General features: G+C 30.8%; 2 protein-coding genes across 2 annotated transcripts; one reads left to right on the forward strand and one right to left on the reverse strand.

The window, feature by feature from the left end:
* Positions 1–120: 120 nt before the first annotated feature.
* On the reverse strand, positions 121–3,897 carry pAbp (poly(A) binding protein). Its single transcript, XM_027338990.2, has 4 exons — positions 3,490–3,897; positions 2,024–2,945; positions 950–1,966; positions 121–698 (listed from the first exon to the last, which is right to left on the reverse strand). The coding sequence occupies exons 2-4, from the start codon at positions 2,868–2,870 to the stop codon at positions 505–507; spliced, it is 2,058 nt and encodes a 685-aa protein (XP_027194791.1). The 5' UTR covers positions 2,871–2,945; positions 3,490–3,897; the 3' UTR covers positions 121–504.
* Positions 3,898–5,243: 1,346 nt separating this feature from the next.
* Positions 5,244–8,688, forward strand: LOC113789460 (uncharacterized). The gene is made up of 3 exons (XM_027339001.2): positions 5,244–5,914; positions 6,012–7,766; positions 7,833–8,688. Exon 2 carries the CDS (start codon positions 6,425–6,427, stop codon positions 7,688–7,690), a length of 1,266 nt encoding a protein of 421 aa, XP_027194802.2. The 5' UTR covers positions 5,244–5,914; positions 6,012–6,424; the 3' UTR covers positions 7,691–7,766; positions 7,833–8,688.
* The last annotated feature ends 5,897 nt before the right edge of the window (positions 8,689–14,585 follow it).

Consider the following 14,585-nt stretch of genomic DNA (forward strand, 5'->3'; position numbering starts at 1 on the left):
AATAAAACACTGATAACAATACTGCGACCGCTCAAATCTGAAAAGTGCTACCATCTATTCTTTGAAAATGAAACTTTTGATTTTAAATTTTTTTTTCTTCACAAAAATTAAACATTATCATTTAGACAAAAATAGAAATGTTTCTTGCATTCATTTTCCATCATCATTGAATTACATCATTCATAAAGAAAATTTTGTTCACAGATGGAAGACGATGTGGACATATTTTTAGTTTTTTTTTGTAAAATTTTGCTATTTTTTTGTTAAATTTTTTAAATGTTTTTGTTAAGTTGATTTTCAGAATTTTTAGACTGAATGTGTGTTTGTATGAATTTTGGATAGGTGTTTTTAAATTTGTAGTGTTTGTGTGTGTGTGTATTCAGGTTTAAAAGAATTTTTTTTCATCATCATCAGTGGTATTTAAAGGAAGGATTGTTACGGTTTTAGTTTCTCTGCATTTTTTTAGTTATTTGGCTGTGTACCGATGGTCGTTGTTCGATCAATTCATTCCTTTTTAACCATTTCTTTGGCACGATGAGCTTGCAATACGGCTAATGCTTCATCAACTTTAGAACGAAGACTTTCTTGATTATCAAGCATATGCATAATTTCCTGTATATCCATCTCGAGCAACATGCCAGTGATTTTGGATGCCAATTCTGGTTGCAATTTTTGTACCAATGGATACAATCGTTCACCTATGCGTACAAAGAAATAATTGATTTTAATTTCTAGTCATCAAAATATATGGTTGGAGATATCTTTGAAAAAGTTTCAGACGAGGGAGCATGATTGTCGCCATCGAAATGCCATCCTTAACGGTCAGTGGGTTCAGCTATTTCTAGCTCTGACCAGATTAACAAATCTTAGACCAATTTCCGGATAGATATCATCACATACGATTTCTGTGTATAATTTTTTCCATGATTTTCATTGTTAAAAAACTTACCAAGTAACTGTGTTGGATCCTCGCCTGATTGTTCGGCCAAAATCGGTATCGGAGCGAGATGTGCCTGTTGTACGCCATGTGATGGCAACGGTTGACCACCGGGTGTTGCTACCATCGATTTGCTCGGGCCACGAATTCCAGTTTGCGGTCCACGACCTTGACCACGAACATTAACAGCACCGTTTGCGGTAACAGGACCACCAACATATGGTCTAGGACCACCTTGATTAGAAGCAGGTCCTTGCACAACTCCAGGACGAGGCATATTTTGATGTTGTCCACGTGGTGGCATATTTCGTTGAAATCCTTGTTGGTTGTAAGACATTTGGCCACGGGGAATGCCGGCATTTGTATTCCATCGAGCCATACGAATACCGCCTGGAGGTCCTTGGCTTCCTGGTGGCATAGCAGCTGGTCCATTCGATGGGTAATAACCACGTTGCATATGAGCATTCGGTGCTATTGGCAACAAGTAAGGCTGTGATTGTGGTCCTTGCACGGGTTGACCTTGAAGACCAGCAAATCCAGCCAATGAAGCAGGATTAGCAAATGGCATCTGTGCTGGAGCAAGCGGATGATGAGGATGGCCAGGTTGTGGTGGCATCGGTTGATGTAAACGAGCGTTTGGAGCGCCAAATCGCATTGTATTCAATTTCTGTGCTTCACGATCCTCTTTACGTTGTGCCAATGCAACATACAATGGTTTCGATTCGATGATACGATTGTTCATTTCGGTAACAGCTTTGGTCGCCTCTTCGGGTGTGGAAAAACAAACGAAGCCAAAACCTTTTGATCGTCCTTTTTCATCGGTCATAACTTTGGCTGATGTAATCGTACCATAAGCACTAAATTCTTTTTGCAATCTTTCGTCATTGACCGAATCTTCAAGATTTTTCACATACAAGTTGACACCTTGGGAACGATTAATTCTTTCGATTTTCAATAATTCCAATTTTCGTTTCAATTCAGCTTCACGTTCAGCTTTTTTTTGTGCACGACCAACATACAATTGTTTGCCTGAAAAGTAATGAATATAAAAATATGTTCATCAAAAAATGAAAAGCATCAACTCACCATTGCCCATATCTTTGCCATTCAATGCATTAACAGCTTGTTCAGCTTGATCCGGAGTGGCGAAACAAACAAAACCAAAACCTTTAGATTTTCCATCATCATCTTTGGTTACAACAGCAGATGTAATTGAGCCAAAAGGTTCGAACAAGTTTCTTACTTTATCATCCGTATCATATTCATCGCTCAGATTCTTGATATAGATGTTGGTGAATCGCCGCGGTGTACCCAATTTGTGTTCACGTTCTTTACGCGAGATAAACTTGCCGACATAAATTTTTTTATTATTGATAACTTTTCCATTCAATCCGCTAATGGCAGCCTGAGCTGTTTCTTCCGAATCAAAATGTACAAAACCATAACCTTTTGATTGCCCTTTGTCATCATAAGAAATCTTGCATGACAAAATGTTTCCAAAATAGGAGAAAGTATCGAACAAAACTTTGTTGTCAACAGATTTTTCCAGATTCTTGATGAAAATGTTGCCAACACCAGATCGTCGAAGAGATGGATCACGTTGTGACCACATGATACGAATAGGTCGGCCATTCAAACGTTCGAAATTCAATGTATCGATAGCGGTTTCAGCATCCGATGAATTCTGATAGTTAACATAGGCATAGCCTAATGAACGACGAGTGATAATATCACGGCAAACCCGAATAGAAAGAACAGGACCAACGCTGGAGAATTTTTCGAACAATACAGCTTCGGTAACATCAGGAGCTAAATCGCCAACATACAACGATGCAATAGGATAATGATTTGCAGAACTGTTTGTACTTGTGGTGGTGGTGGTGGCTGCAGTTGGTGCTGCTGCTGGTGCCGCTGTTGTTGTAGAATTGTTCATTTTGATTTCAATTTTTTTTCAAGATTGGATTTTATAAAGATTTTACTATTTTTTTTGTTGAAAATGAATTTTTTTCTTTAAGTTATATGATGTTGGAAAACAAGAAAAAAAGAAACAAAAAAATAATTACTATATTAATTTGACCAATGATTGGATTGACTGATTTTATATAAGGTCGAAAAAGAAATCGAATTAAAATGAAATGAAAAAAATCCTAATCAAATTAAACAACGTGACTCTTGGTCATGTTCAAAAACAAAGTGTATTAATTGAGCATATTCATAAAATAGGTAAACATAGCAACATCGTCGCTGCTAAACGCATTTATTCAATGCTTTCTTAGTTGATGATAATAAATGCGTACCCATATAATCATATAAAATGATGTATATTTTTTCTGGATGATGGTAATGATTATCACTAACACAGAACTATCATTTTCCGGCTACAACGCAAGTTTTTTTTTGGAAAAAGATAAGTGTTAATCATCATCACATGAAAAACTAGATGACGCATTAAAAATTGACTTTATTGAAAAAACTGAACGAAAAAAAAGTAAAACGCGCCTAAAAGCATTCGTTACAAGAATATTATACAAAAAAGGATTAAAAATACTCACCAAAATATTAGCGATTATGTATTTTTCGGTATTTTTTTCACACAGCCAAATAAGTGATTTTTTTAATTTTACGATTTTTTTGGATTTTTTTGTTTTTTTTAAAGTTTTGTTGAGAATTTTTCAATTTTTTTTTGTTTTTTTTTGTGGTTTAGTTTATTAGGGGTTGTTTTTTTTATTTTTTTTCAGTTAATCATTGTTCGATTTTGGGGGTGGATTTTGTGATGTCGTGTTCGAATATGAAACGACAAAATCTTGAAGGTCTGGTGATCCAGAAAATATTTTACTACTTCGATCAATAAAGATGGAATTTTTTTGGGTTTTTTTTTAATTTTTTTATTTATTAAGATGATGAAAAGAGAAAAAAAACAAAAAACCTGAAGGGAATAACTACCAGAAATAAAATGATGAAAAATAAAAATGATGACGCGAGCACACCACATACACACTTCCAATTTATGTGTTACGCATGCGTTCGATTTTATTTCTCACAACAATTTCGTTCAACAAACAATACCACTACAATTTGATGCAATTTATTGAAATATCATTGGATGTGAGAAGAGAACGAGTAAGAATGTGAGAAAAAAGGAACCGGATAATAGCTAAAGAGCATGGTGGGAATGAGATACGGTAGTGGTACGTAGTTTAGTCAGTCAAACGTGTTTTTTTTCTTGTTGACAAGGTTTCGATTCGAATGTGATGTAACTCTGTTTGGAACGTGTTTAACAAGATTTTTCATTTATAATCAATCAATAGATTATGATAAAAATCGAGTTTGAATATAATACCTAAATTTGAGTGTGAGAAAAATGTGGAAAAAAAAGAAATAATTTTTTGTGATTTAAAATGATCAATGAATTTATTTTCTCTTTTTATTTGCCATCAAACACAAACTAATGGAACAGGAACAAAACGAGAGGATTTAGGTCAACCACTTATTTGTCTATTTTCATTAGTTTGTCAGGGGAAAAAATACGGAACTGACCATAAGCTACCGATTTTGATTTCAAATTTTGCCATAAGTCTATCCAATTTGAAGAGGAAAGTGTAGGTGGATCGAATTGATTTCGAATACTTTAATCTGAAATAGATCGATCAAGTGATTATTGATTTGACGTAAACAAAATCATATGACGATCGATTAAAGTTGATCCCATCAAATCTAATCAATCTTTTTTCTTGAACAAGAAAAACACTTGACATTCAAATTATCATTATTCTTCTTTTTTCAAACTATACGGCACCATCTAACGACAAGAATCGAAACAAAAGAATAAATGTGATGTGATTAAAAAGTAAAAAAAAAGAAAAGAAAAGATTCAATTAATCAAATAATAAGCTTCCTAACCCTACACATTTATACCTATATGATCATTCACATTTATATTTTTGGTGTTGATCAATAATCATATCCATCATCAACACATCCATTTGAAAATTCCTAACATCCAAAAGCATGACTTCTTATATCTACAAAGGGACAATGATAATGATAATATAATGATGGATAATGGTGTGTGTGTGTGTAGGATGGGGAAAATAGACAAAGAAAGGGGAAGGAAAAACAGAGAAAATGTGTATCGAAGAATATAAAAAAAAGTAGTAGTTGTAACAATAATAATAATAGCCGTTGTAGTGGTGGCGATTCAAACACATACGAGCTTACGAGTAAATTGAATGTTTAGGAACTTGTTTTATTCCATTATTCCACGCCCCCAACCACAACATTTGTAACTTAAATTTCCTCCCACCTTGTGTGTGTATGTGTGGAGCATCGAATTATTTTGCTTCATTTATTCTTCGAATCATTATTTTCCTATTGTGTTGTGTATTGAGTGTTGTATTGAATCCGCGCGAATCCAATCAATACCACTACTACTCGAATATATATCATTCTTATTTATTAATTTTATTATGATTAGTAAAAAAAAATAATCATGATAATCATGTTAAGTGATAATCATTTTAATTATATCGACCATTATCATCATCATCATCATCACCACCAACACTAACAACTTCCAAAATTTCTTGAATGATCGTAAAACAAGTACAAATTCATTTGATAGCTTGGACCTTGGATCAATTGGTCATCATCATCAAAAATTCTGTCATCATTATCCTTCGTTGATTAATTTAATAAGTGATTGAGGCCAACATTCATTTCAATATCATCTTATTTTAAAATTTTATCTCATGTTTTTTTTTCATTGATGAATGGAATTCCATTGTTGTTGTTGTTCGTATGAAAGTTTTCTTAGTTTACATGAACAATGAACATTCTTTTGAACTGTGTTTGTTTTCTTTTCACATGACTCTGTATTGCTTTATTCTCTCAAACAATACACATCCATCCGTTTTTATAACAAAATAAAAACATGTGTTTCCCGCTGAAATTTGACAGCTTGTTGTGTTGTGGACTTAGGTATTATTAAATGATGAACAATAATTAGATTTTTAGACTGAAATAATAATTAAATTTGGACAATAATTTTAATTGAAAAATTTCTTTTTTCTCTCAGAATGTGTGGGCAATGAATCAAAATATAGAAGAAAAACACAACGATAAGATATCATCTAATTGAACAAAAAAGAAAAACATTTTTGTTTATTAAACAATTTGGCGAAAAAAAATATTAATTTCAATTAAATAATTGTGCGTGTGGGCTTGCATGTATATTCTCAGCACCTACTTGTATTACAATATTCTCGTGAAATAAAAACAAGCAGTTACACACGCCCACTGGACAACATTATAGAAAGTTAACAATAACAGGTCCTTTGGTTTATTAAATTTGATGATAAATATTTTCAAAAATGTCCTCCATTTGTTTTCATCGCCATTGTTTATTGCTGTTATTATTTTCATATTCAATGTTGAAAAGACAATCATTTGATCACCAGATCCATCTTCATTGCCACTGTTGATCAATTGATGTTTGATCTTGAAAGCAAAAAAAAATCAAAACGACGTACAGACAATAAATACGAAAATAAGCCAAACATGCAAAAAATGGTCTATTCATGTTCCAAGTGCCATAAAGCCATCACCGAACCGATGGTATCGAAATGTGATAATCGCTATTGGCATTCATCATGTCTCACTTGTCAAATGTGTGGCCATACACCGTCGGTGGTTGGTGAACAATCCATGTATATGTTTCGTGGTTCATTGATTTGTAAAAATGATTATATGCGTATTAATTGCGTTTGTAAAACGTGTTCAAGACCACTCAGCCAAAGTGATATGGTGATCAAAGCCAATGGATATGGATATATGCATGATAAATGCGTTTTTTGTGGACGATGTCAACATCGTCTGGAAACCGGTGATCGATTCATGCTCACCACCGATCAGATGATCGTATGCCAGAAATGTATTATGCAACAACATCCGCAAGGTCCGCCAGGTTCTGGTACGACCAGTGCTGGACCGAACGCTACACCACCGCAGCACTCATTGCATTCACATCCACATTCACAGATGGTTAATCCAACGCCTATGGGCCCTATGATGCAACAACATGGACCACAAGGGCCATCAATGCATGGTCATCATTCAGGTTCAATGATATCAAGTGGTGGTGGTGGTAATCATCACGGTCATGGACCGCCGCCACCACAATATCCTCATCACCATTCTCAACAACATCAACTAGGACAACCGCCTCAAAATCAGCATGGCAACCATCATTCGCACGGTCAAGGACCATTATCTGGACAGCAGCAAAATTTTGGACCGCAACAACATCAGCAACACCCTCACCCTCCACATTCATCACATTCACATCCCCTGCAACCTCATCAATCATCAAATTTTATGATGGGAGGTGGACCACCCAATGGATATCCACCACCGAATCAAAATAATAATAACGGAGCAAATAACATGAATGGAATGTATGGCGGCCATCATCATCCACATCACCACCATCATCATCATCATCATCCTCATATGGGTCATCAAACAGGGATGCCGAATTCTAATGGGCCTCCTAATGGCCCTCAACCACCTCAATCAGCACCGAATGGTATTGGACCAGGAGTTAATAATGTCAACACAAGAGTAACGCCGCCAACATCAACTACACCGAATAATTCGACTGGCAATACGACGACCAACACAACTAATACAACTAGTGGTGGTGGCGGTGGCCGCCGTGGCCGAAAAAGAAATACACAGGTCAAAGAGGAATTTTGATTCCATTTGATTCGAATGCAAAAAAACAATCTTACATAGCCATAATTTTAATTTAGTGAGGAATCACAATTCAAAGGTAAAGATCGGATAAAGATTTACTAATAATTCACTGTTCATTTTCTTTTTCTATAACCACCGATAGATTCGAAACATTGCTCAAACGACAAAAAAATGACGTTTTTTTTTATTTCGCCAAACAAATTTCGGCCAAATTCTCATTGAAAAAGAACTAAAGCATCAATTCTCCTCATTTATCATCATTGTGTATTCAATTTCACCGAAACCTGAAAACAATCATTAAAATTTTTCTTGTACAAAAAAAAATATTTTTTCTTATTCTCATCATCATCATCATCATCGGTCAACTTATGATCTCTACAGAATTCCATCTGAAATACATCCGTACCATTCATTCGATTTTTTTTCATCATAAGCATTAATCAACAATCAGTTAGTGAATTTTTTTTGCTCGGTTATTCGGATTAAACGATCGATATTATCCACAGAAGCAGCCAAAATGGAAATAAAATACTCAAAACAAAAAAAAAAGGAATTAAAAGTTTTGATTGTGAATGAATTAGTCTCTCTCTCTCTCACTCTTAAATTTAAAGCCATCATTTGTTTTGTTTCTCTTTCTCTCTCTCTTCCGAATTCGGAATGCCAAAATCATTTATCTATATATAAATTACTTATTGGTGTACTTACTTATTCTTAATGATTTTTTTTTGAAAGATGATAAATTCTTCCTTTCTTTCAAATTATTATGCATATTATATATTTGTGTCTCTGTTATACGATTTTGACAACAACAACAACTGTAAAAGTTTTTATTTAAAAAATGAATTCTCACACTACTAAATGGCAACCATACACACACTAAACACAGAAATTTGTCAACCAAAAACATTTGAAAAAAATAATTAACTGTGCAGCATTACAACACACCACCAAATTATTTTCATTATTATAAATAAATGAATCAATTGAATACAATCAAATATTCGAATAATAATAATTCGAATTCTATTTGTTAATTGTTGTTTTTTAGAATAATTATAATTGGGCTGTCCATAAAAATTGATTAGGAATTTTTGAATTTAATCGGTTGTTTTCACAAATGTATTGTGAATGTATTCGATTCAATTATCATTTTGGTTGTTTATTACAATTATGATAGCTGTTAAATTATCGAAGCAAGAACCTTATGAATTGATCAAAAGCGTCAAAACGTTCCGAGAACATTTTATTACCTTATCAAATGAAAATCATCATATAGAGCAGAATATTAATTGTGCTCAACGAAATTCTTATCTTAATCGAACGATTTCAATGTCAATATGGCCAGTGTCTAAAAGTGGAAAGAAATTAATCATTCTTTATACTTTGGATCATAAATTAATTGTTTATCCAATAGCACAGAGCATTATTTCGAAATTTTTTACTAAATTTTACTTAGCCGAAGGTTTTGAATTACCAATGTCCAAATTTGTAAACAAATTATTTGAACGTTTTGATAATTGGTTTCGATTAGAAGAACATCAGCTACGATATCGTGGTGTTTTTGCAATGAATTTTGACATAGAATACATTAAGATACGACTGGATTTTGCAATGTTTAATCCATTTAGTCCTTCGCATTCATTGACAACCACAGAATTTCAACTGAAACAATCACAATCACATGATGAATTTAAAACCGATGATGGATGGCCGAAAGATGGTACATCAATATTGTTACGTTATATAGTTGATGAGCATAATTCAATCTGGATACTTAGATATTGGGTACAGACATCACATTATGATCTTGAAATATATCATGAAACCTTTGTAAATAATAAACGTAAAGGTTACATTTGTCATGATATAAAAAATCAATCTATAAGTTTAACAGAAAATTATTGTGGAAATAATTTTGATCAAGATTATTATCTTTGGCCGTCATTTGATTTTGGTTTTATTTGCAATAAATTAATATATCTGGTATTTACAGCAAAATCAACGATACTTTTAGTTGACAAATCATTGTTAACTGAATTGGATGTACATAAGGAGATTACATTTGTGTCAATTGAATCGATATTTTTTTGTCCGGATAAACTTAATCCAACTGCAAAAGACAAAGATGATGAGATTGTTCATCCAGATAACAACAGAACTAGATCTGATACAACGACAATATCATCAGAATTTCAAACAATAGGAAGCCCAAAATCACGCTTTACATCATCTCCTCACCAAAGTGAAAAGAATGAGAAAAATGTTGTGTTTATTCCAAGTAAATTCAAAGTAATTCGTAAAAATACATATCTAATTCTGTTTATAGTAGGCAAATATCTAATGATTATATTCTTTTTTATAATTGATTATTTTTTATAAAAATGATAGTTTAACAAAATTTGCCAACGCTAGATGGCAATCAAAAACAGTTTTAAAAATTTTATAATTCATTTAATTTTATGATTAAAAATCTTACTCAACCAAAGATTTGAAGATATAATGATGATGATTGGATTTTTTTTGTGAACATAATAATAATTATGATGTGATTATGAATATGTAATGCGACAACGGTAGCATCATATATGCATCAATGATTCAAATTAATTATTTCCTCGTGAATGTGGTCATAATAATAATAATAATAATGAATAGTAAGGGACCATCATTATGATTATAAATAATGATGATGATGGTAATAGAAAATATAACCACTTTAAAATCATTATTTTTTTTACTGACCATGAGTTATGATCCATCAACAGAATTATTATCATTATTCTAGTAGGACGATAACCAATTATTGCTTCAAAATGGTTTGTACATTATTCTTTTTTTTCACCAGATGTTGATTATAGACAAATAATAATGGAAAAAAAGCAACAACAGCAACAACAAGCAAACTTTCTTTCGTTTGCTTTAATTCATTTTTATTCCACGAAAAAAAAATTCATAATTGCATCGCTAAACTTTTTCTTTACATGTTTTTGTTGTTTAATTTGTGTTTTTAATCATTAGTTTTATTTATAATGCGCTATAGTAACAACAAAAAAAAAGAATATCAAATAATATGAAAATATCAAATAATCCATTCAAAATGAAACTTTTTCACTTTTTTCGGGGGCTGTAAAAAAAAATTTAAATTAAAATTTCAATCAAAGAAATAATCTGTCAAAAACAATCATTTTTTTCACCGGGAAACATTTTCACATACATCATGGCCAGGAAAAAAAGCCTTAGGGAAACGTAAGTATTGAAAAGGAAGAAAAAGTATTTTTGTTTTCATTTATTCGGAATTCATTGAAACAAAATGTCTGCCAACCAGAAAACAAACATACACAAAGATAGGCTTTTACATCATCTTTTTGAAAATCATAAAAGAAAATCATTGTAAAAACAATCGAATCATATCATTGAATGAATTTTAAAGTTTTTTTTGTTTTTTATATTCTACTGTTTTATTTTGTTCACACTATTTTCGACTTGATGATCATGAATGAATTGAATAAATAAAAAATACGCACACAAATGTGAATGACAGAAAGATTATATTCGATGGGCAATAAAATTTCGTTAAATGTTAATGAAATGAAATAAAACAACAACAACAGCAACATAAAAAAGAAGAAATTTTTTTCGATTCAAAAAAAAAATTCTCTGGAGAAATCTTCTTCAATTGCAAAGATTTTGTTTCTGGTTGTTTTCATTTACTCAATTTTCACTTTCTCACTTTCTTGAATATCCTATACTGTAAAGCAAAAATACACTTGGGCAAAAATGAAACTATACTGCAAAAAAATAACAGTTGGCTTCACTGCCGAAAATCGGAAAGATTTTTTTTGTTTTGTTTTTCATTTTTAATTTGATTTTCTCTATAAAAAAGATTCTAATCTTACACTTTTGTTTCCTTTTTGTTTCAGTGTTTTTTTTGGCTCGGATCAAACAAACAAAATGATGTTCAGATAAACAGAAACTCGATGATGAAAAAAAATAATAATAAATGTGAAACATTGTTTATTTCTTGAAAATTTATCGTTCGACCAAAATAAAATGAAGAAAGCTAGCAAACGAATGAATCTCTTATTCATCTCTTTTTCATTTCAAAATTAAATTTTTTCCTAGAATAAAAAATAAGATTTTATTACATACACTATATATCACTATTTATCTTTTAAAAATGAGCAAAATTTCTCACTTAAAGTTTGCTTGTTTGTTTGTTATATAAGGAAAGCAAATCTAGAATTTATTTTAGCTAAAATTATCATATTTGTAATCATTTTTATTTATATTTCATATTTAAATCCTAAGATTTGGTTCATTCTTTTCGGCCATAATTCAATTATAAGAATTTCGGTGATATTTTTCAAATTTATTTCGTTTTGGTCAACTTTTTTTTGGGATTTTAAATTGCAAATTGATTCATCATATATTTTCAACAGGAAAAAAAGAATATCTTAAAGTCTGCATTTCAAAACCAAACAAAAAATAAAAAATAAAATGAAATTCAAATCAAGCACATAACTGATGAATTCCAAACAAGAATGGTGTGCACACTAAGTCAAAAACTAAAAATAAGAAATAGATTTTCATTCATATCACACACACAAAAACACATGTGAAAGAAAATAAATTACGAAATAAATAAATAAACTTATGGGAAAAGATTTTTTTTTATTCATTTATAATAAGTAATTCATTAAATTATGCTTACTCAATTTTCTATTTTTTATTATCCACCATCCATGTCTGAAAAAATACCACAAAATGTTAATTTTATTCGATTTGTAATAAAAAACAACAACAACAACAACAACAACAACAGCAAAAAAAATAAATAAATAATTCATATCGATCTATGTTAAGAAAATAAAAAAGGATAGATGTTACATGAAAAAATTTGCAGGTGATAAAGATAAATACGAGATGATATGCTTATGAAAAAAGTCATTCATTGATTGATTATTTGTGATGATGTTCAAAATTTTAGATTCAAATACTTGAAATATAATTGATAGAAAGAGATGAAAAGGTAAAACAAAATTTAATTTAATCTTCATTCATACAATAATCGGATGTGGCTTACAGGGATTTATGAAATTGTGGTTTTTATAATTACAAGTGTTCATTGGTAAACCATATCCGATTTTTTTAATATTTGGATAAAAACCCCTTTTTTGGTTGTTAAAGGAAATTACAGTTATTTTCTAGTTGGCTGTTGTCGCGAATATATGATGAATAACCATCAGAGTTCTTCCGACGAAGAACTTCACCCAAGAATCAAAATGAGAAATTTATATTATTGGTAAAAAAATCCAATTCAAAATTGATGATTGCCTTTGGGAATGATTCTCAATTTCGAATGCCGTTTTTTTAAATACCAAATCAATCCTATTGCTTACCGACAGAAAAAATAAACATTTTTTTCTTTTGATTTTGATTTGTTGTAGATTTATTTTTTTAGACAGGAAAAAATAAGAATCTTGTTGAATTCATAGGACCAAATGAAGGAAATACGCCCAAATCTTAACCATGTTCTTTTTTTTTGATGATCGATTTGGATGAATGCGTTTTTATATATTGTATACCCAAAATCCTTCTTGTTTCTTTGATTCTTAATAATTTTCTCCGTTACTGTATTGTTTTAAGTTTTTGTGATACCGAACAACGCAATAACATCAACAACAACAACAAAAAAAACTAAAGACAAGACATTGTTATTATTTTCGATGCTACATTCATTCATTTTTCCTTCCTTATTTACTATCAATATTTTTTTTTCTCCTTTAGTTTTGCAAAAAAAAACAATTGAAAAATTATTCTACCGTAAAAATGATTTTTCTCTTATTTGATATTTATTCTTTTAACTATGATCATTTATGTTGTGTGTGTGGGTGTGTGTGAATTGTATGTTGTAGGTTTTAAGAAAAAACATACGTTTATATTATTTATCGTAACTTTGTTTTCAAAAACAATCGAAAGAAAAAAAAATCGGAAGAAACAAAAAAAAACATTACTGAAAATTGTATGCTGGTTCATCATAAATGTATAAAAAAATGGTTGGTTGGTTGTTTGTTTTCTCATCATCATCAAATTGACGATAAATTTTCATCTTCATTTATTTTTTTTTTTCTTGAACGAATTTATCCAAACACACAAAGTAGCCATCAGAGGGAATGAATCAGAAATAATTTCATCATCACAATGACTCTATATATTGTTCATAATAAATATATTTATTATTTGTTTTGTGGACAAACAAAGAGAAAACCCAATTGATTGACCAAATCACATTTTGGGTCAATTTAATCTATACACAAACTCAGAATGATAAAAATTTATTGTGTTGATCTGTTTTATTTCATTTTTTTCTTCTGGAATTCGAACACAAACAGAAAAAACAGAATTTGGAATTAAATTCCTGTCCATTTTTTCAGAACAAAAAAAAATGATCATCTTTCATTTTGGATTTTTCACGGTGATAACCGAGGAGAGCACAGGAACAAAAAAAACTTAAAAGAAAATTGAAATCGATGATATTTGGAAATAAATTAAGAATAATAATTCCAGTTATACAACATTCCAGTCAACATTCTTTTCATTTCTTTTTTTCATTATGATAAAAATTTAATCAAATGAAAAAAACTAATGTTAAACATGAATTGATGTTGTTCAATTCAAATGTTGTTTACGATATAATGATGATGATGGTGAAAGGGTGATGAGATTTTCATTTTATTGATTTTCCTTATAGATTTAAATTATCACTGATATTATTACTGAGTAAAGATTGAAAATTCTTCTTGTTTAGATGCTGATAAAGCACACTCACGATTATATTTGATGGAAAAATTTTTACCGTTCCTTTTTTTTTGCTTAAAAAAAATTCTATTACGTC

Source organism: Dermatophagoides pteronyssinus, unplaced genomic scaffold, assembly GCF_027571235.1.
Source record: "Dermatophagoides pteronyssinus isolate colony J.1.1.1.1 unplaced genomic scaffold, Derpt_VIB-CSIC_2022.12 sq0002, whole genome shotgun sequence".
In the NCBI taxonomy this organism is placed as follows: domain Eukaryota; kingdom Metazoa; phylum Arthropoda; class Arachnida; order Sarcoptiformes; family Pyroglyphidae; genus Dermatophagoides; species Dermatophagoides pteronyssinus.